General features: G+C 34.1%; 2 protein-coding genes across 5 annotated transcripts in view; one reads left to right on the forward strand and one right to left on the reverse strand.

Annotated features, from left to right (window-relative positions):
- phkb (phosphorylase kinase, beta) overlaps nucleotides 1-2,348 on the reverse strand; it is a 58,206-nt gene extending 55,858 nt beyond the window's left edge. For 2 of the 4 annotated variants that reach the window (XM_088614185.1, XM_088614186.1), the window contains exon 1: nucleotides 2,212-2,317. In XM_088614185.1, coding sequence (XP_088470311.1) covers nucleotides 2,212-2,275 — 64 coding nt within the window. In that variant the 5' untranslated portion in view covers nucleotides 2,276-2,317. Of the gene's footprint in view, nucleotides 1-1,331; nucleotides 1,428-2,211 lie in introns of all 4 variants that reach the window. The other 2 variants (XM_088614188.1, XM_088614187.1) reach the window with 2 other exon arrangements.
- A 149-nt stretch (nucleotides 2,349-2,497) lies between these two features.
- The window catches only part of itfg1 (integrin alpha FG-GAP repeat containing 1), a 112,517-nt gene continuing 91,693 nt past the window's right edge, over nucleotides 2,498-23,321 (forward strand). The window contains exons 1-7 of the mRNA XM_088614189.1: nucleotides 2,498-2,739; nucleotides 3,212-3,284; nucleotides 3,376-3,515; nucleotides 4,301-4,358; nucleotides 4,771-4,851; nucleotides 7,783-7,877; nucleotides 22,639-22,706. Coding sequence (XP_088470315.1) covers nucleotides 2,556-2,739; nucleotides 3,212-3,284; nucleotides 3,376-3,515; nucleotides 4,301-4,358; nucleotides 4,771-4,851; nucleotides 7,783-7,877; nucleotides 22,639-22,706 — 699 coding nt within the window. The 5' untranslated portion in view covers nucleotides 2,498-2,555. The remainder of the gene's footprint in view (nucleotides 2,740-3,211; nucleotides 3,285-3,375; nucleotides 3,516-4,300; nucleotides 4,359-4,770; nucleotides 4,852-7,782; nucleotides 7,878-22,638; nucleotides 22,707-23,321) is intronic.

Below are 23,321 nucleotides of genomic sequence, written 5' to 3' on the forward strand. Positions count from 1 at the left end.
TTTAACTTGCCTTTTGCTGTTTAGTATTGGGAACTCACATGTGCACAAGGGAAATTGAGAAAATATTCTGCTGTTGCTCAGACGACAAAAAAAAAAACCAAGGCTCATATCAGTGCTAACAAAAGCAACAAAGCATGCAATGACAATTGATTCTCTCTTGTGGACATCAAACTATTTAAAAGGAGCTACAGTGTGTAGGAATAGCACAAATATAGGATGGCAGTAGAAATTCACAATATAATCTATCTTGTCACCAGTGAATTCATGCTCACTTTTAGAAGACCTAATTTTAGTACTCCCTGTATTTGTTGGACCACATTTATAAGAAGTTCAGTGTGATTTGCATTTTAATGGGATCAACCATGGGTCAATACTTCAGGTACTGAAAAATTCATGTAAGGATATGGAAATTAACAATTTCCATTAGCTTGTAAGTAACATGGACAAAACTATTCCTTTTCAACTGCTTCTGTATCAGGAATATATGTTCTGCAGTCAAACCAACATCTTTTTTTCCGTCAAAGTTCTACAAGCTGGTGACAACCTACAAGCTACTAGGGAGCAGTTCATTGAATATACTAAATAATGCAAGATACCTGTGATTTAAGATATGTTTGTACATTTAGTGTGCACATAAAAACCCTGTATGAACCCATACACTGTCATTGTTTTCACTACAGTCTTGATGACTGATTCTTCAAACTGTAATCAGAGGATAACTTTCAGAATACAAAGCTAACGGCTTTTAACTTCAACTCATCACCGTAAACTTGTTACGTCAAATACACTCCTTAGGGCACACGTACAAGCAGCTCAAATAATGTGCTCAAAGGGTTACCTTTGTCTTACGAAAGGCTGACGTACTGAACAATTGAATCTAGTCTTGTTCTGATATTCTGCTGTAAGCTGAAACACACATTGGTAGCTATTGGAGCATAATTCTTAATTAGAAAAGTAACACTTCAATTCAGCTGAAAAAGCATTCAATGCTAATACATCCATACATATAAAAGAGTTAGCTATTACTGTACTGTACGTGACACCATCAATGAGTAATGGAAATTGAAAATATAAAGCATTTGTGACAATGCTTCAGTACAGTATCAGTATTTTAGAATGTGTCACAGAGGTATACATGCTATTTGGAAACAGCAACATAGAATTTATTTCTATTTTAAACCATAAAGAATAATGTTCACCTATTAACTGCATTAAGCAACAACAGGGGTGACAAAAAAAGAGGTATACAACCACCCTAAAGTTTCTTACACTTTCACTTACAAGACTGTGTGCTGGGTACCAATGGAATGTCCCTGTGATGGAATACTTACTGTATCTCTGAAGAATATGATCAGAGCTGGGACACTCATCTCCGAAGCTGGCCATTTTCAATAGGTGTAGTTTATGATAACCGTCTTTCAGCTAAACTACATCAATTTATAAAAACGGTTAGTAATGGGTTAAAGGGAAATTGTCGGAATTACACAGCAAGCACAAAGTTAGCAATGTTAAAATTAATGCAAGCTGAAAATCACAAGTACAATTAGGTATATTGATATCAGGTTAGGCATGTTGACGTTTTTTTATATATTTTATTTTTCTCAGCTGTTTCGTGTGAAAAGTTTCAAGTTACATATTGATCGTGATTCACTTCCATGCGGCATACAGTATCAAGACTTGATCTGGGGTAGGTGCTTAATTATTAATTGGAGATGGAGCACGACATACGCGTATTTCTAAACAGATTTAATCGGTCCAACGTGCTAAATACATTTCAAAATAGAAAACTGGATAAAAACTACAGAGCGTCTTTTCTTTAATGTGAACCGAAAAGTTTACAAGACGTCCATTACTACTCAAAAAACATTTGGAGCAAGACGTCCAGCAGATAGGTACTTTATTTATTTTTACTTTTCAATGCGAAGATTTAATTATCTGAAGATTTAAAGGAATACAGTAAAGCTCCATTGCAATTGCACGAAAATGAAGGCAGGCGATACGTAGTGCAGTGTACTTAAAATAGCTACCAGTGTAAACTTATGAGCCTGACCTTTCCATGGTTGGAAACCAGTACTGTTGTAATCAGCTGGGGAGCTTAGTCTTTTTAGCTAGAAAACACACACACACAATCTACTCCAAGAGCGCATACTAGCACAAAGGCAGCTCACTGGTTAAAATTTATAAAAGATCATGCAAGTGAATAAGTCAAACCTGAACGTTTTGATCTTGCTCTGAACTCCAACACCTTCCAGCTGACTTCTGCCAAACTAGCCATATTTACTGAAGAAACAACGTTGCGACACCGTCGTAAAGTCGGAAGAGAGGCGTTAGTTACGTTATCTCACTGGTGTCAACATAACTCTTTTTTAAAAACTTGTATCCTTAATAGGTTAAAGACGAATCAAGTAAACGTATTATGCGTTTTAATGGCAACGGATAAAAATATTTTTCTTTTAAGTATTAAGGTCGTTCCAACTCTTTTTTGATAGGCAGCCACACTGCCGTAAAATGTGTGCTGCTGTAAGCTGGGTTGTGTTGTTGGAAGTAGTTGAGCAATGAGGATGTGGATATCATGTCAGTTTTTATTTTGCCTTATGGTATCATTTGCCGGCCATCGTGCTGTCCTGGCTCTACAGGACGTGACAGCCGACTTATTTGGATCTGAATATTATGGCACTATCGCTGCCTTCGGAGATCTCAATTCAGACAAGCAAACGGATCTCTTCGTCATCAGAGCTCGTTTGTATTCGTACTTAAATAATTGCTAGCTACATTCCAATACATCGTGTTTACGTTTCCATTTATTGTAACTATAGTTTTTCAGTATAAATATGTTGAGCTGAAAGCTAGAATTGCATTGTAACCTATTAATGCATTAGCTAAATAAACTTGTTTGATCAAAGAGGTGTGGTCAACATCACGTTCATGTTACTAACAACCACCTTTTAACTCACTGAAATCTACAAAAGTAGCTACAAAATGTTATGTTTATCTGTTTAATCGGTAACATGTAAGTCGAATATTAAACAGTTTTGAATTGTGAGGATAACTACTGAATATGTTGTAGTTTCTTAGGGAGGTGATTGCTGAAGCCTTTATAATTATGTGGGATTGTGGGAGAGTCTAGCTTTGCAGTCGTGTACGTGACGAAAGAAACACCTCTTGTAGACAGTCAGTTGTCATTGACATACCTATAAATTTTGTGTTTCAGAAAAGGATTTGGTTGTGTTCCTAGCAGACTTAAAAGCCCCTTACTTCAAGCCAAAAATAAAGCTGTCCTTAAAGTGAGTATGCTGTTTTAAAAGTTCCTTATGTCTTACCTAGTTCACACAGGAAGATTTAATGTTCAAAAACATTGTGGGTTTATTGTTTCAGTGATGTCATCAGTAGTGTGGTTCCTGGAGACTATGATGGAGACTCACAGATGGATGTCCTCCTCACCACCAATCAGAACAAGAATGTCAACAATCCAGAAACATTTGTTATTATCTACTGGGGAAATAATCAAACTCTAAGTAATGCTTTTTAACATCAATACCTAAATTATCTTTAAAAATGGGTCACAGAAACATTTATCACAGAAAAAAAATGCAATAAATTGCTGTATATACATTTACATTTGAAGGAATTTAGTGGGTTTGATATGAGAAGGATTTTACATTCTGTGGCACTTAAACACTGCTGTCTCGCTGCCCTTGAATTCTGGATTTGATTCAAGACTAGGGCACCTAGTCTTGTGTGGAGTTTTTATCTTCTGCATCCGCACGGGTTTTCTTAAGGTACTCTGATTTCCTTCCACCTTTCACAGACTGCTGGCTAAATTACTTCATGCCCACGAATGATGTGTGTGGTATCATTTGCCAGCGTGTCTTTGGAAGACAGAAATTGGAACTGGTCGGGTGTAGTCCCTCCTTATGCTCCAGGTTGCCACGATCCTTACCAGGAAAAGCTTTATTTCAGACAATAGATATAACAGTAGGAAGAATTCAGGTTTCTCTTTATTTTCTTCCTTTATCAAAAGTCAAGTGAAGTGGGCATTCTGCTTACACTTTGCCTAAAGGAGAAACTGGGGCTAGGCTTTAATGTCTGCCATTCAATGAAATTTCCTGTTGTATGATGGAAATTTGGTCATTTAAAATGTATTTTGGAATCATGGTAACATAAACATACGCTGAATTAGAATTTTTGAATATTTTGTAATTTTGTTTGTAGCCTTACACAATACACATTAAAGGGTCATGGCCTTTACTTAATAAATTAGATGGATTCCAGGTAATAACAAATATCTATTTTTTGACAGATCAGTATAATAAGACCCAGCTAAACCAAACCTTTTTGGATCAACCTTTGGTTATGGAGTAAGTATAATGAAATGCTGTATAATATTTGATATATTGATATCTTTTCTCTCCATTTTTAAAGTTTTGTTTTTTTTCATAAGGACAAGGTTATAGATTTCTTTTCTTCAGATATAAAATATATTAGCATTCTGTTTTGTAGTATTTAGTCTTTATTTTAATATTGTCTGTATTTCAAGCTTGGTGGTTTACATTTTTAATTTTCATTTTTCCCGTTCGATCATTCATCAATAAAAAACTAAGAGAAAGGAAGCTAATAAAGCAATTTTCATATCAATCCAATCATACTGTCTCTTATAGGATAAAGACAGTAAAGTGGGTTAAATTGAAATATTAAAAATAGCATTTTTAATTTAGACATTTTTTACATTTTTTCTGTTTATGCCAAAAAATAATTCTGTTTTCTCAATAGTTTTAATGCTGATCTGGTGCCTGATATTTTTGGTCAAGTCAAAGGAGAAAATCTGCCGCAGGTGTGCTATCTAAATGGAAGGTATGTCACTTTCCACATGGCTGAAAATAATTTTATTGCTTTGTTATGGGAAATATTAGTGTGTATAGAACTGTTCATTTAATAGAGTAATTGAATAGAGCCAAAGAAACACAGGCTTTAGGAGGCAAATATGTTGAACTAATTTGCAGTAAGAATAAACTCTTGGCAAATTATTTAATTAGGTTCCATGTCACTGGCACATCCAAAAGTGATGTTAAATGTACTGGGGGATAAAACTCTTAAATGAAAATTGCATAAATATCATAACTATCATTGAAATGTTATGTTTATTTAGTATTAGCAGTATATCTCATTGCATCGCCTTTAAAATTGGCATCAATATTGACAACTGTCTACCAGTTTTTAGTCATATCCATTTTTGAAGTGTTCCTTTTTCAAATTGCTTATAGTCTTCTTTGTGCTGAGAAAATATTATCAAGATATAAGACAATATTATAACTGATTTGCATTGTGACCAATTAAGGTGTAGCTCACGGGTGCACCTAGGCTCTTTAAGGCCACTTTATAAGAAACATAGAAAATAGGCTCTGACACAAAGGCATTTTTTTTTTAAACCCAGGTGCAGCAGTGCATTTATTTACATTCCTTGACAAAACCCAAAACAAAAACAGAAACAAAAGCCTATTTCTTTGTTTAGAGCATTAACTTGATTCCTATCAGTCCTTGACTAAACTGTTGGATGGCTAAGCTGCTTACCAGCTTAAACAACAAAAACATTTTTTTTTTCATTCCTTCAGTCTCTCACTCAGTCTGTTGATGGAATGTTGCAGGTTATCCCCACAGGTTTCTAGGTAATGTAGAGCAAGCAAGATCCACTGTCAGACACCTTAGAAACAGGCATTCCAAGTCTAAAGCTCCCCCACAGTAAAAGGCAGAGAGCAGGTGGGACAGACCAGGATCATGTCAACACCCTGTATGTGAACACAATAGTGTGTTCTGTCAAATAGGTCTCAGATAAAATCATTCCCCTTATCCAGTGCGGAACATCACGGCAACATGTCCCTCCCTTTCCCTGTTTAGTGGTGATTGCAATCCCCATCCCGCAGTTATTTGACCATGTTCTTGGCACTATAGTGACCACTTGTCCTCCTCCAAGCTCAAGACAAAGTGGCACGTTAATGGATAGATAACAGAGATGAGCAATAACAGACAATTACCCATTATCTAACGGGGTTGATATAGTACTCCAAATTAGTGGTGTGCCACAGGGGTCGGTAGTACAACCACTGCTATTTCTAATTTTTAACCATGAATCTAGATCAGTTGTATCTCAACCGCTGTATGAAGGACTGCATAGTCACCAGTCCCAGATGACATGTATGATTTGCCTTTTTGCTTGTTTAGAAAAAAAGGTTTCCCTTCTTTTCTGGTTTCAAAAATTCCATAAATTCAGTTATTTCTTACTGATAAATAAGAATTTGCTCCTGACCAAAAAGCAATTAATAGGTTAATAACACTTAATATATTAGACAAAAACAGGTGAGAATGACAGTGTATCACACTCTCCCAAGATTAGTGCGATTTTTTTCTTATCACACTGAGCTGTTGAAATTGACTATTCAGGTGATGGCACGCAGCAGGTCATTTGTACACAGGCTTCTGGTGAATGCAGTAGTCTGTAGCCTTGCTCCCCACTTGCTGCAGTACCAGAGCATTTATTTGTAAATATGTCAGTTTTGTAAGTGCTTAAGGAGGGATACTGCCCTGTTCTTGCACTGGTAATCTGAAGTCTTTAATTTGTGCACTCAGTGTTGGAAAATTATGTTTTGTATGAATTTAGCATTCAAAGACACTAAGCAGGTCAGCAGAGCAGTACAGCAGAATCATGCTGGGCCTGTTGCCCAGAGGTTGATGGATCAAAACCATCTTCTACTAATTCTTATGCAAGATGGGTTTGAACGGCTTCCCCTCATTTGTAGCCTTTCCATCCTTTACAAAAATACATGTTGGAATCAGAACTGTTTTAAAGATGTGTGCCTCTTTATTTCTCACTGCCAACATATGATAATTTATCAAAGTAAGTCAATCCCAGAATTTTTCATATAGCATCTAAAGCCATGTGATCCATTCTGGTTTATCTATGCATTTTTCACAAGGCATGTATTCCCCTTTCCCTGTGCCGTAGGAGGTAGCTTTAATATGTAATTAAGACCATGGAAAACAGAAACCTGATGTTTCCAATAGCAACTGCTCATCAAACTATATCTGAAATATGGATCATGTCTTTATTGCAATGCTTTCAATCCCCCCACCATAATAACATTTTGTTGGTTTGTTTGCATAATTATCAAACTATTCTTTGATATCAACACATTTTTACACACTTTTAGTGTTATTGGATATATAGTACTGAAGTAATATCTTAATTGAACATCTCTTGGCATCAGTAATAATACATTTGAACTCATAATAATTTAAACAGTAACTTTGTTTCTAACATATATTGATGTTACTGGATTTGGATATTGACGCTATCGGTAACATAAGGCAATTAAACATTCTTTCCAGTTACAGTATTTTCAGAAAACTATGTTGCTTAGTTGATGTTATATATAAAAGTATGTACGCCCGTTATTATTTTGTGCTTTTTGGTTTGAAACTGTAAACAGGGATTTCTTTATAGGTGTAGCAGGTTTCAAAGAGGAAATAAAGAGAATTGTTGATTTCCTTTAAGCTGCCCAGTTATAATTTAACATCTTCCTCCTGAAAGATGCCAAGCAATCTGAATCCTGAATGATATGGTTCTTAACATGCATTTTTCATTGGGGAACTGGTACAAAATACCATTCAAAAGGATTCAAAAAATATTTATTTAAAATATGAAAAAATATTTCCAGTGAATAAATACATAGTCTTTGACACTCGATTGTTTTAATACTTTGCATTAACAATTTTATTTATTGTCCCTAGAACGGTGTCTTGTCGGAGTGCTCTTAATTCTTCCATAAAGATGCGTGTGCCACACTCTAATGCCTTCATTGATCTGAACAAGGATTTCACTGCAGGTAAGATAGACTTAAATGGGGAATATACAAAAAAGTTAAGTAAAATAAGTTTAGGAAATTCTCACTGTTTTCTTTAAACATCAGATATTCAGGTTTCGTGATTTTTTTTTTCCCCAAGTAAAACCTGACCAAAGATTTTCTCCATTATCAAGTCACTGCTCAGCAATGATGGTTTATAATGACAAGAGTTGTAAAATAAGAAGCACTGATCCGCACTCTGTGAGGTTTCTTTCATTTGTTTTCCAAGTCAAAGCAAATGGGTAGGGTCAATTACTGAAGAATAAAAAGATTACAGACTCTGTGTGTAGTGAGTTCTATGTGGTTAATGGAAGTTATTCTTCTTTGTCTTTTTTACTAGACTGTCTATGTACTAGACTGTATATGCATTTGTGTATCACAGTCAATCAGCATAAAGGTGATTTCTATTTGATTGATCTAGGTGATTGATTTCTATTACTTCATTTTTTATTGTATAGTGTTTTTTGTGCAACCTTAATGTTCAATAAAAATATGTCTTGGTACTGTTTAGAAATTTAGCCACTGAAGAGAAATATATAGCCAGGATGCTTTACACTTAATTAGGAACCTTCAAATAAATAAGATAATATACATATGCATGTACATATTTTAACACTTAAAGTTGTCACACGGTATGTATGTTTAACATTTAAAGTGCATCTTAAAAATCTTTAAATGTATTCCCTGAAGGACATGGCTGCATTGGAATGGAAATGTCAGACTAATTACTGCTGTGTAACCGAGGAATAAAAATAGAAAGTCACGTACTGTATATTAATTGAGCCCATTATGGAAGGCAGTGGATTCTTTTATGGATTTTAAAACTTTTAACCCCTGTTTTCTGTATTGTTCAAATGGGTCTATTTTTTTTTTCTTCTTAATATTGACAAGCATATTAAGTATGAAGGGAAAGGAGGATTATTAGATGTATTGGGTGTATAAAGTCTGAAGATGCCTTGTGGAAATCAAATTCATGAATGCGTATTAGATGGTATTAGTGATTTCATTTGGTGGATTATTATCCGTAATCCAGGTTTCCTAGAGTTAAACACCCTGTCTGTTCAACACAGATGGAAGATATTCGGTAATCTGTTGTTTCCATCAATATGGTAACAGAGTGCAGGGAGGTATGGGTCAGGATTAACAGCTTTTATATGCTGGGGACCAGTGACTTTAGACAGCTGTTCAACAAGGTTCCTGTGGATGATTTACAAATTTAGATTTTCTTTACACAGCTGGAATAACCCTTCCCTCAGCATTGTTTTAGAGACTTGACACAAAAGGTGAATCAACCTTGCTTTACGGCACAGTCACACCCGTTTAATATGTAACTATTTTATCTTTTTTTGGCATATTCAGGTAAAAGATTAAATGTGAGTGTATAAGGAATGAGAAATTTAGTATAAGGTAATATGGCCGTCTATTTAATGAGTTGGTAAAATTGCGTTAAACATTTGGCATGTTTATATAGGATTTTCATATACACAGGAGCTGTTGACATTAAATCTCTTCCATATCTCTTTAAATAATATACAGGTTATAAAATCAATTCCTAAAAATGAGCTTCTTTACTTACTGTCCTTACAACGGTAACTCTCATTTTTCATAAATGGTTTTTAAAATCTTCTTTAAAGTGCGCACAATTTGATTAGAATACTTTTCGGTCATACAATTTTCTAGTCGAATGAGAGGTTTTCCTATTTTCTTAGCCACTGAATAACTAAATCCGCTTCCTCCTTGGATTTTATTCATGTTGCTTTGCAAAATGTCATCCAGCTACCTGGTGCTGTGTATTCATATTTTCCTGGATTTTTTCAACATGAGGCAGACACACTGGCTAATGACACTTTGTATATCACAGTGGTATTTGCTTACGGTGCTGTGATGTTTGACTGAAACATTAATGTTTAATCTGGTGGATAAAAGCAAATTATTTTTGCACTGACTCTTGATTAGGAATCAAGTAGGGGGAATCCATAAGAGCTTTTATCAACATATACCGGACGTATGTGAAACCAATGTGTTGGAATACTAATGTTTTAATAGACTCTTGACATACTAATGTTCACTAGAAAACATTCTTAGGAGATGGCAAGGTTTTCATATATAAATGTTAGTTTTAGTAGTAATTTATTTCCAAACCGAACTCCAGAATTATCTTGGATGCGTCCCAAAGTAGCTGAATCCAGCCTGCTGCCCACTGATTTGCAGTAATAAAGAAAAGAGCTTTCTAAATCTCTGCAGCTGTAGAGAAATTGCTATAGATTACCAAAACCAAATGTTGCATTGCAATTATACAAGTTGGGCTCCAACACCTTTTGGTTTCTTTAGAATAAAGCTATTAAACGTAGATGAGCAAAAAGACATTCCAGCAAATAATCATATACATGTTCTCTGTTCATCGTGTACAGTTTGGGTTAAGCCACTTCAGAATTTAGCATGATAATTTGCTCTGTTTTTGAGATGGCATAAATGCCCCATGCATATACATTTATTACAGAATATTGCAGCTATGAAGCAAATAATGGTGTCGAGTGAACAGTTTCTTTATCCAATTCTTTCGTCTCAACTGGGCGATCTCGCATTACAGATGAGAAATGTATTAGGTTCCCGTAATGGCAGATGAGCTGAGTTGTCAAGGCTCATTCAGTGTGATGGGGAAAGATGAAGTGGCGTGCCTTTCTACCATCTCGTTTTCGTGTTCCTTCCTTTTCTACACTTCTGTGCTCTTCTGTCAACAGTTGGAAATAATTCTGCTCATAACCCATGGTAGGTTGCTGTGAGAAGAGTTTTTTTTATTATTTAGCCTTCAGTGATAGATTAGACACTAAAATAAATGTGCTAATATAGCTGCAGTTAACGGTATCTGTTACCTCAATGTAATGACATAGATACCCAGCCCTTGACCTGCACATATGTTTATTGCTCTTTACTTTATGACTATCAAAAAAATATGTTGCATATAATTGTTTTTTGCTTATGTTCAATAAGGTGAAATAGCTTAAAACGATCAAATTGCTTAAGCAAAGCCAGTGAATGTGAACCGAAGCAGGATTTTAATTTTCATGTTCCAAAGTACGAAGCCTTGTTACTTCTAAGATCTGGCAGTTCACTTCTATAAGTTTTCTTTTAACTCTATGTTTTCAGGGTGGTTTCTTTTAACCATTTTACAGTTTATTTTACTTAAGACCAAGCATGCTGTCTGTCCACATCATTTATTAAGACATGCTGCATTAAATCATCTTCAGCACAGGCCCTTGGATAAATACTTTTAAGTATTTCTAATAGGCTAATCCAGTCTGAGATGAGTAGCTTTATTGCTGTAGGGAGCCACGCTAAATTTGAGTCACTGTAACGTTCTCTAAAAGAGCAATCAATATTTTAACTGCAAATGAGCTTGGATAAGCTTCACGCAAGTAAAATACTTAGTGGGATAGCATACTTTCGGCAGCGTAGAACTGTATTGCCTGGTTTTTAGCAGATTTCCAATTTGATAACAGTTCTGTTAAACCTTCATATGGGACTGTAGGCCAAAGTAATTTGTTTAAAAGCTGGTAATAACCAAATAATTATAAAAGCCATTATATTATGTAGTCACATAGATACTGACACCGCAGTATGACTGGTTGCTTAGCAACTCTACATTATAATGTTCACTGCAGCAACCAATTAGCCAACTTTTTCCATGAGAATGAATAGTTAATTGTTAGAGTAATGTGAAGAAACCAGATTTAGCTTATTAAGAGGTTACTGCAGTTGGAGTTAATTAAACGATTAACTCTACTTTAAAGTTATTGTAGGAGTTGATAAGAAAAAACAAATGTGTATGAGGAGGAATCATTGATTTTTATGGCATGCTTATTATGGTGATTTTCCTTGACTTTTGAAGCCTTCTGCATGGTGAATTTATATAAATGCTGTTCAAAAATAGTTTTGTCTTCCAGAACTGTTTGCTTAAAAATGTTCCTAATTTAATGTCCCTCTGAAACTAATCAATTAAATGAATAATGGCTGAATTTGAAATCAAGTGATATATGATACATTGACTATTGCAGATAATTCTATAGCACTCAAATATGTAAAATGTGTTTTTACACATAAACAAATGTCAATGTAAATGTATTTTGAATTCTAAACATTATAGCACACACAAATTCACAATGTGTGGCTATTTTCAAGTATACAACTTCAGAAAAGACAAATTTAATATTTCATATATATATATTGTCTATAGCACTAAATAGCACTATGGAGTTATTAACATTGCATATTAGTATTTTTTATTTTAAATACATAGTATTTAATTGTATCAATATTAACATGTAATTTAAAAAGTTTAATATTATTTAGTGGTACCTTGAAAATAGTAATTTATTTAAGAATTGTATTTGATTTTTATTTAATTGTCTTAAATTGTAGAAAACAGAAAGGGCTGTCCTCATTATTGTTCTGGTGCTTTTCAGCTGTTCTTCAGAGATTGCACTGTTGAATGCCTGGAGGCAATAGTGGGGAAAAAATGGAAAAAAATAAAATAAACTGGTGCATGAAGATGTTGATTCTCCATTACATTGTTATTATGATTTTATTTAGCCTACAGCCGTAACCTAGACTATAATGAAATTATTTATACCTAGTCTTTAAATTTTATGCAGTGACACTAAAATATCGCAAATTTGAAATTTTACGTAATTATTGTCTGATTCTTTGACTGATTAATTGGTTGGTTGAGGTACAATTATATTTCTTTATAAAATGTATATCCTAGAAACAACTGCCTTAGATTTAAGGACTTCAATTAAATTGTTGGTGTTTAATATATGGGAGGTGCTTGAATGGTCATTAATCTTACTTTTGATTTTTATATCTGCTGTTTTAGGAAGACCTTAGATGTTGATATGTGTATGTGTGGTATGTTTGTTGGCTTGCTGTTTGTCTTATATACGCAATTTATAAAACCCACATTGTTCAGGAAATGGTTGATGGTATTTTAGTGAGAACTTTGTAGATGGCTTCAAGTAAAACAGACATTTGAGGCAGTTCAAATTATAAATATTGGCAGTGAGAAGAAATGATAATTGTTAGTTATTCCAACATGTTTTCTTTTTACTGACAGAAAATCCTGGCTTCTGGCTACAAAGCTATTTAAAGCTCAGCCAATAAGTAAAATTTCTAGTGAAAGCTACTGCAGACAATATCTTAACACTCCCTCTGGGTCCAATTCAAGAAATCTGCATAATAAGAAACAATTTATTTAAAGAGAACTAATTGAAACCTGTATATTAATTCTGCTTCAAGTAAAGTAATTTTTTTACTACTGTAGTCCCATGTTAATTAGCCAAGAATGCTAAGATAAACTTAACATTTGATGAAACTTTTAATGACTTCTGTGGTGATCTAGAGGACATCAAAGATCAAGATATCCTTTCATGGTACAAGTTTAAGGTATCTCATCCTTGTCCGAAGTTGCCTCTGCCCATATGTTTTCATTTACATCCTGTTCTGTTTATCTCTTTGTATAATTGAGGTAAAGCTATGGCTACTCTTCTAATCACTTGATTTTACAGATATCAAAATACCGCACTTGTATTATAAAATAATTTAAGTAAAGTTTCACTTGCTGTCTTACAGGAAAAAGTTACAAAGCAACTAGTGAACAACCTAAAAGGTGTTCTTAATATCCTGAAATGTCTGAGTAACCTTTATCTAGGTTTTGATTTGTACTTCTGAGAAGGATTTTATAACCAAGTCCCTCGGTTATTTGCTATTCACCAAAATTACCTATAAACTTATCAGTCTGTCTATATCTCACATTGTATGCCTTATGTGGTTTAGAAAGCCCAAGTACATAACAATGTAGAAATCTGCATAAAAAAATGCACTCGGTTCAGTGTTTACCTGGGAGATTTTTTGATGTCTCAAATGTGTTAGTCTTGTTTGGAAAGAGTGATTGTCTTTTAAATTAAAGAAGCTCTTAAAATTATTAGCTTCTGAAATATGACAAATGATACTCGAGGTTGTCGATCAATATTTGCTTTAGTGCTCTTAACAACACTTTGCCACAGAATGCTTTACACATTTCGGTAGCAGTTTGTACTATAATAACAGTTAACCACTGGGCATGGAGTAGAAGAAAACACAAGGTCCACATGGGAGAAAATAAACTTCTGCAGCCACACACACAATGGTTGCCCCCCTCGATTGTGGAGCATTAATGATAGATCGAGACCAGTTTCTGCAAAGTTCAAAGCTGATGTCCTGCCCTCCTGGGCCTGTTGTCATGGTTATCTGAGTGAGGTAGAGTACTTCAAGTCTGTCATCTTAATTCCAATGCTACAGGTTCTGATGTCACAAGCCGTCAGGATATGCATGCTCAGGGGTAGATCCCAGAAAAAGGATCCATCTAAGCAGTGGTATGGCCCCAGGTATAAGAAATACGTCGACTATTGCTTGCACATTTCAAATCTGGAAAGAAGTAATTCATTACTCATGGGCACAGTATAAGGTCATCTGCTAAATTTCATGTTTTTTTTTAGAACTGAGAGAGCAAAACAAAGCAGAACAATTGTATTGGACCACAATTATTGTAGTCATTTAACATACTCTTAGGTCATTGCTCCCTGTAAAGTTCACCATGATGTTATTAAGTCTGTGATGTAAACAGGAGACTCACATTGCTAGATTGTTCATGATTGTGTTTAAATTTACTTTTGTTCCTTCAGCATCATCATATTGATCTCAAAGGTCCTAAGAAACTATAGTGTTTGAACTCCTTTGCTGTTATTGGTTTTTTTTCCTGCCACAGAAACTGATGAGGCATTACGTTTTTGCTGTTCATGGCTAGAACTCTGAATTAGGATGACTCATTGGATGCTGAGCTGCTGATACTGTTTCCTATTTTAATGACCACATCTACACATATGGCCTCATAGCTATCAAGATCTAGGTCAACCACGATTCTTTGGCATATACTAAATCTCCTATAAGGCAGGGTATGCAGATTCAGTGGGTTTTGATGGTGTTATTCAGAGAAACCAAAATGAAACCAAAATGTCCTTTTTCAACCTCAAATTGCAGTTTTAGTACAATATTGTATTTATATAAGCACTCTTATAATTAATGTGAATCATTTGTGCAAATAAATTTCCTTTTGAGATGTTCACTAATATACATATGTGAATTTGTGTTTATCAGCTCTAGCTGTTGCATTCCAAAAATATTGTGTAATACATATTAGTTGTTGCATGGTGTTTTTGCCATTTATAAACATACCCCTGGTTTCTATTGCTGTGCTGTACAGAAGCATTTGTATCTGCCACACTGTACCATCTCAGAGTTTCTTTTGTTTTAATTTGAACTGTACCATATGAATGCATTTAATGGCTTGTGGTTAGGGTATTCATTTCAATGCTGACTGACACGACATTTTCTTGTTAATGTCAAAGGAATTTTTCTGACAACAGAAACGTGGTGTTAAATGTGGAGGTTAAAGAGGGTTGAACAGAGAAAGTGCAATCAATAGAATTTGAAGAGAGTGTAATAGCTCATCTGAAACTGTCTTTGCTGCTGATTTTATTCTGGGTTGACCCATTTTCTTGGCTCTCTATAGCTTCACACCTGTCTCATTAGTCTCTGAGGTCCATGTTTCTCTTATTCTCCATCTAGAGTTTGCTGGACCTATGAAAATAAATACCTTTTTTTATCGTAACATTTTATAATGAAACACAAATGTTCTTTTGTTAAGCCTTATCATTATATCAATGGGGAACCTATTGCTTTTATTTCTTTAAGTGTCACTGCAAGAGAATAGGTATTCTGGGTTGACGGCACAGTAAATGCCTAACAGATAGTCTGCTTTGACCTATTAAATTCAGAGATAAAACAATACAAACCTCTCATTCATTGCAAAAAAGGAGGATCGTTGTAGATGAGATCCGTAAGATACACAGACAAGCAGAATTCTGGAGACTTGTGGTTCAATACACACTAATGCTGAACAATAAGGAGGAATGTCAAGTCTAGTTCTTGTATCACTGTCTCTGACATAACCCTGTCTATGTGGCAACATGAAAATCTAATCATTGTAATGATTATAGTCCAGGGAAACAGAGTTTTGTTATTATGGCAACAAAGAGCTTACAACTGAGAGGGAAAAAAGATTATAAGATCAGTGTCTTTCATGTGTGTCTTACAGAGTCACAGCTGTTATAAAGTGTAAAAGTGGCAAAAAAAAACTTTTTATAAAGCTTTATGAAGTTAAGACAGTAATGTGGAATAGTGGCTAGGGCTCTGGACTCCAAAATGGAGGGTGGTGGGTCACAATCTCGGGTATAGTGCTGTTGTATATTTTGAACAAGATAGCGCTCCAGTCGATATCCTGCTTCTGTATATAAAATAGTCCTGAGATTGTTATTGTAGATGAGAATTTGTTCTCAATTGATATAATGTTACAATAAAAATAAATGAATAAAATTTAAGGACTTTAAGAAGCTTACATTTTGCTTGCAAGGTTGGCTTTTAGCCCAATCTTAATTAAAATGCATTTATTATTAGATGTGTTTCAGTGCAAATTGATGTCAAGTTTTGAAATGCCCTGGGTTTGTCTACATTTCAGAAAAACCGAGCAGACAGTAAAAAGAGTTTGGAAGTCTCCAGAGATGTACTGAAGTAGCGTGGCTTCAGCTAAGAAAAATACCCTTTTTATTGTTACGGAGCAACAGTGTTAGATATCGATTTGTCCTTTGAAGGTTATTTTTTTTCCAGTGTTTATCATGGCAGTTTGTTTCTGTAGGAAAGGTAAATACACACCAAATTGAAAATGTATCCCCTTTATCTATAAGCTCTGTGCTATTTAGTGTAAAAGGTTAGCTGGTGTTAAGGTTATGAAAGCCACTGTTTTTGTGCCTTGCTTCTTCATGGATGATTAAGAAACAGTACCCCTCACAAGTTAGAAAATGGAAGTCAACAACATTTTCGAACAAGTGGCCTTCATCGGAGATAAACCTAAAAAAGTGGAATTTCCGTTATGCTAGCCAGTAGAAGTATTTCAAAGGGAGATGAAGGGAATGTGGAGGCCATGGCAGCTAGATCAAATTCCATTGTGCCTCTTCAGACCAGTCAAGGATGACAGCAGATCCAAGCATCATAATCCAAAGAAATGACTTGGTGTAATACAAGGTATATATTCTGGTTCCTATAAATGCTGACAGCATGAAGTTGATAATGGATTTAGGACAGCAGTAAGTTATAAACAGTAAACAAAAAAGGCAATTTGTTTACTTTCTTAATTTTTTACTTGTATGGAAACTATTTGACATGTTCTATCACTGTATGATATTTAGTATTACCTCCAACTATGAAATACAGGCTAATTGGGTAGTAAAAAATATTAATTTGGCTCTATTAGGCTATATATATATAAAACATATCACAATATTTTAGATGTTACAAAATATACAAATTATTTGTTGATCTCGTATCATGGTTTATTTTCATACATTTGTATTATTGCAAAGAGTGTTTGACATCACATTTTTATTACTTGTCTTAGGGGTAAGAATATTTGCAAAACATCAATTTCCATGATATTATAATAAACAACACTGTTTTTCAGTATCCCACAAACCCTGGGACGGACATTGACAGTGGTATTAGGCTGCTGTGGTTTTTAAAGATAACTATATAGTGGGACAATAACACATCCAAAATGGGAAACATTCAAGAAGAAAGACTGACCTTATTGAGGGCAGCATTATTAAGAGTGTGAAATGGATTTGCCTTTAGCTTTTTCACCATTCTAAGTTCCAGTCAAGCATTTTAGATAGGTCAGAGTAAGTTAAGATTCTGAGATAGTACAACAAAGAAATGGCAATATAAATGCAGTTGATAATTAACAATAAAAATACTTATTTTTGATCCATCAGTTCATAGACAAAACAATACCAAAACGTATTTAAAATTGAAGTATTTTATGTACATTGAATTCATTCACTTTAATAATGAATTACATTAAAAATTCAGTTTGATAAAGAATTAAATAATAATTGTATTTTTATAATACACCAAGCAGTTCATGAAGCTGGACATTTCAAAAGACTTGACACTAGCAACAATTGAAATATCCTGCAAAAAGGGAGAAGTGTGGTAGTTAGACACAGGGTTATGAATATATAAGAAAATCACTGTTAAAGCATTCTGTTTTAAAATATGTTTCAGTGTTTCAAAATCTGAAAGGGTGTAAATACTTTTTTTTCCCAGAGAAGTGTAAGATGTGCTGGTCGAAGAAAGATTCAAAAACAGATGGGTTTGTTGAGCCCCGAAGAAAAACTGTCTAGTCTTTGGATTGATGAAGACTCACTCATGTGAATATATTAGTCATTCAAGACTAAGCAGCATTTGGACTGCACAACTCCTTTAAAACTTTGTTTGCTGTGTTCAAGGACTGTCGTTTTTCACACGTTGCTTTGTGCCACAAACCTTAATTTATACAGACTAAAAAAATCACTTGTCACTGTCAGTACTTTGTAGAGAGAACTCAAAGCAGATGTATTGTTGTGGAAGTTTAATATTCTTAAGATGTGACTTTCCCCCCCTCAATCCTTTTTTCTGCTGTTCCGCAGCTATCCCGAGGACAAACAGGTTTGCTGCAGTGCAGGTGACCATATCTAAGTATTTAACATACCCATTAAGAGGGTTCAGTGCAGTTGTTCCTATTTAAAGGCATTCATTGTGCTTTATTGAGTATCCTAATGGGAACAAAATACATCATAAGCAAGCAAATGAAGATTCAAATGTGCCTGCTTGTATTTTATATTTTATACTGTACATATATCTAGTATATACCTGTACATACCATAGTATATAACTGATTTCTACGTGTTTCTATGCTCCGATTTATTTTTTGTTACAGGATGTGTCAGGTAAATAATTGGTTCTAGCTTTTATACAGTATATAAGAGGTTTTAGTGTCATTTGTTTTCTGCTGTATTATAAATTCAGTGTCTGCTGATAATCTACGTCTTCTCATTTTTAGTGTTAGAGTTTCATTTGAAGTATTAATTGCGTAGTATAGCTAAAAAGCAGACTAAGTAATGAATTGTCACAGCAAAATCTTACAATTTTAAATAATGCAAATTTAGTTGAAATAATTGTGGGGAAGAAAAGGACTAAAAATGCATTAAAGACTAAAAAGGTAGTCTATAACTACATGATGGAAGTGAATTATTTTAAGTTACACATTTTCCCATGATGAGAAGCTTTCTATTTTAATAATTTAAACATAATGATTTTGATGAATTGCAGTGAAATCCAAAACACTGGGTCTTCAAATGCTGAAGCACATGATTACGTTATCCAAGACTGTTTCTCCCCTATCTTAAGTGAAGTGCAGATCATAGCTACTTAATCAAAGCTTAGCCTGAAGAAAAATCTTGGCATGCAGATTTTGGATTGGTTTAAAAAATGTAAATAGTAAGATTTCTTTGGTGTTTCATGGAGCTTTTCTGCTTAAATCGTATTTTGTACTCTTCTTATCATATATACAATAATGTAAATATTTAATCATCTTATTTTATAAACTGACAGTATAATATACAGTACAGTATAAATCTAAGCAAACTTGAAACTGGCATGACATGAAATTAATTGCAGTAGATGTGTATGTGAATGTAACAATGCCTCTTTTAATTGTATTTGGTAAGCAAAGAAAAAAAACATGAAACAATAAAAAATGCCATTTAAGGTAATGTTTTTTTCATACGTTTAGACTGGACTTGTGTGTGTGTATGTGACTTACAAACCAGTTTATGTTTTTAAAAATGGCTTTGTGGGGAAACATGAAATTACATTGTGGTAAGATGTGTGTTTAAGCTCTAAACAATTTTTCACACACCTTTTAAAATTATTATTTAACTTTATGGCATTACCATAAAAAACTACATACTCAAAATAAATACACATTAAAAACAAACAATAGTTCTAGCCATACAATAATACTTATACACATCTTGCCCTGCCCATATTCATTACATCATTATAATAACCTGGTAGTGTCATACAGGAAGTCATTTAGCTGAGTTTAATATACCAAGATGAGAAAATGAGAAGGTGAAATTAATATGCCTTTAATTTAGGTAAGTATGTACTCCCATGGAAGTTTCTATGGGAATTATTATGTAAAAGAAGCTGCCTCACTTTTTACATTATTAAGATGCTTCATTAATTAGCTTGTTGTTTCTAATGGAAATCAACATTGCAGTTTTGCAATTATTTAGTGACATTAAGAATTACATAGAGATGAGAAGTCTTACATAAATAATTTATGGAATGTGTAAAAAGGCTTATCTTTTTAAGATAATGCAATATTTTCATTACAGATATCTTTATGAGATCTGTTTTAATCAAGTATTTCTACAATTTGGGAAACAACAATTTGGGAAATAGAAATAAAGTAAAATTGCATTTCACCCTCATAAACTGAATTGAAAAATCTTTGTTTTCTTGCTTAAGCTGCTGGCAATATATTAGTAAACCCTCAACTCAAACAAATTGAAATGACTTGTTTATTGTGAATAATTGAGAATATGAAATTTGTCATTAACATACTCTGTTAATTTTGTTGGGCAAAGTTTTTTTTTTTATTTCCTACTCTATTGAATGTTTCATATGCAGTAATAAACAGAATTGCCATTTACTTTCAACTTAGTTTGAAATCCTGCACTGTTTAATTTTTGATAGGTGTATCCAACAAGGCAGAGATAATTAAAATTAGTTTAAAATGGCATTAAATGTCATTCAGCTCATCAGTTGCTTCTTCGCAATCAATATTCCACAGTGCTCCCCAGTCCTTGATTAGCACATATATTTATTCTCAAGTGAGTTTCCATCAGTAAGCTTGAGATGGTAAACGGTACCTGTGGAGGCAATATCTTGAGACAATTTATTCGAAATAGCAGCAGCTTAGAAAAGGGATGATTGACCTAGTTTAGTCCCAAGCTTAGTTCCCAGACAAGTGGATGCGATTTGCCTTGGATAACAAATGAAAGACTTTGATTTCCATTTTTAATGAAGGTAAAATGCAAGATTCTTGAACAAAACCTCCAATTTTTTTCACGGACTTGCATACAAAGCACTACACATAAATATAAAATAAAAAAACACCTGTAACTTAATGATTAGTTCTTGTAATTATTATTATAATTTTGTTAAAATAATTGTTATTAGTCAATAGAGTTTAAATTGCATATTGCTGCACAATAATTTTAAAAGGTTAAGGAAATGAGCCTTTTGATTTCAGGAATTTAATTATGGAATTGAGTTGTTTTAAGTTTAACATCTGTATAAAATGTTTTCGTTTCCTGCTAAGGTACCTATTTTGCTGGACAAATTAGCCTAGCCTGCAGTTGCCTTCTGTTCAGTGCATTCCTTCTATCCCTGTGTGTCTGCTGTGGTCTTTACAGCACCCCTTCACAGCAGCTACCAAAATCTCTCAATTGCCTTTAGTCTGACTTGTGTATGCAGTACCATTGTCCCCACAGTGAGCCTCTTGAGCAATGTCATTGTCAGTTTGATTAATAAAGGCGAGCAGTTCTCATGGCCCATCTCTGCCAGTTATTTTTTGGTACTGAATGGTCCCACAGAGTAGCTTTTTGTACTTGCTAGTTAATATAGGCTATTATTTCATTTAGACAATAAAGGTTTATATTAAATGAGAAGTTCTCAACCCCAAAACCCTTCCTGATAAAACAAGTTCTGTAAAATAGAATGATCTCTAATTTACCCTTAACTGCAGCTGTGAACATGTCAGGTTTAGGTTCATTTTTCCTTCAGTCCTTTTCTATAATATTCTGGGAAGCTTGAGGAGCTCAGGTTTGGTTCAGTTTACATCAGTGTCTTGCTGGTTGGTTTCAAAAACATTTGTTCAGGTTAAGTGTGATTCCATTAGTTATGGGGAAAGTTCCCTTGTTCTCACAGATCTACCAAGTTTTCTCTGAGAAATTTGGTTTTCTGAAAGTTATCCACTGGGTAGTGTGAGTGCTTGTTTTCGTCTAGAGGTAATAGAAATGTTACTTCAAGCATTCAGCTATAAATGAAATAAGCCAGGAAAGCAAATCTACCTAATCTGACAACAGATTCTTGTTTTTAGTCTTCAGCAGTAAACAAGTTTTGATTACATGGCAATATAAATTTGCTGTTTTTAGTGTTTGTGCTTTTATATTTTGTTTCTGAATGGTTTTTTTCACATAGCTAGATATTGGATGGTGTTCTAATGTGCACTGTTTTTCCTCGCATTGTTCTGTGGTCCTTGGTTATATGATGTTTCTATTTAGTTGCTGTCCTTTGGATTACAACTGTTGAATTGGATATTAAATTTACTGTCCCAGTTTTTACACCTGGGCACCTTATTCAGTGGGATCTTTAATAGTAACACTAGTAATGTTCCTGACTTTTGTTTCATTTTAAATATACATATTTATTGTGTATATTGGTTTTTATTACTCAAATGTGTTTCCAGACAAAATACACTTTTAGTATATGCAGGCATAGCTGCCCCTGTGTGACATCAGTGTAGTTCTAATAATAATCATTACTGTATGATCACTTGGCATATACTGATTTTTGTTGTATTAACATGATAAACCAAGATCTATATATAGTAACATTATTATTGTTTCTCAATTTTTAAGCAGTAATTGATGAAAAGCTTTAAAATGTTGTACGAAATCATGTTTTGTGTTTTTTTTTGCAGACTTGTTCCTAACATCCACAAGCTCTGACACCTCTGACATTAACTATTTTGAGACATGGTTGAACAAGGTACTTGTACATTTCCTTTATTTTCTACTTATGCTACAACTTTGATGACAGGATTTTGCAGTAGGACTTGCCAAGGACTGGGTTCTGTGCATGGCTTTCATGGGCTAGTATGCAGTTAGATGTTTCTTCTTTCAACAGTGTTAGCAAATCGAAATTAATACATGATTAAAACATGCATTTTCCATACATTGCTGACATTCTGCAAACTTATTTTCATTCTAACTCATATCTGGAATGCTATGCCAGATGTCTGTCATTTGGTTGCACTTGAATGCTGTGACATTCAGAAAGGCAAGAACTGTGGAATAAAACTAAAGAAAACTCTGGAAAGAGTAAGACATAAATTAAGAAACAGCTAAAGGCCCTGTAATTTGTTTTCAGACATGTCAGGATCTTTATTAAAACTCTTTTGGTCATTTCATTTCTCAGCAAGTTACATGCCTTTGATGTTGATGGAAAATAAAATATCTGTAGCTTCATTATGAAACTGGTAATCTTGTTTGTGATGTCCTCAAGGTGAAACTAGCTTTTCCACATCTCTGGAGCAATATTTTTGATTCTGATCTCTGGGTATATAATTGGGTGTGTAATTAAAGGGTATCAAGGGCTTACAGA

Source organism: Lepisosteus platostomus, chromosome 20 (genome assembly GCF_059453375.1).
Source record: "Lepisosteus platostomus isolate fLepPlt1 chromosome 20, fLepPlt1.hap1, whole genome shotgun sequence".
Classification (NCBI taxonomy): Eukaryota; Metazoa; Chordata; class Actinopteri; order Semionotiformes; family Lepisosteidae; genus Lepisosteus; species Lepisosteus platostomus.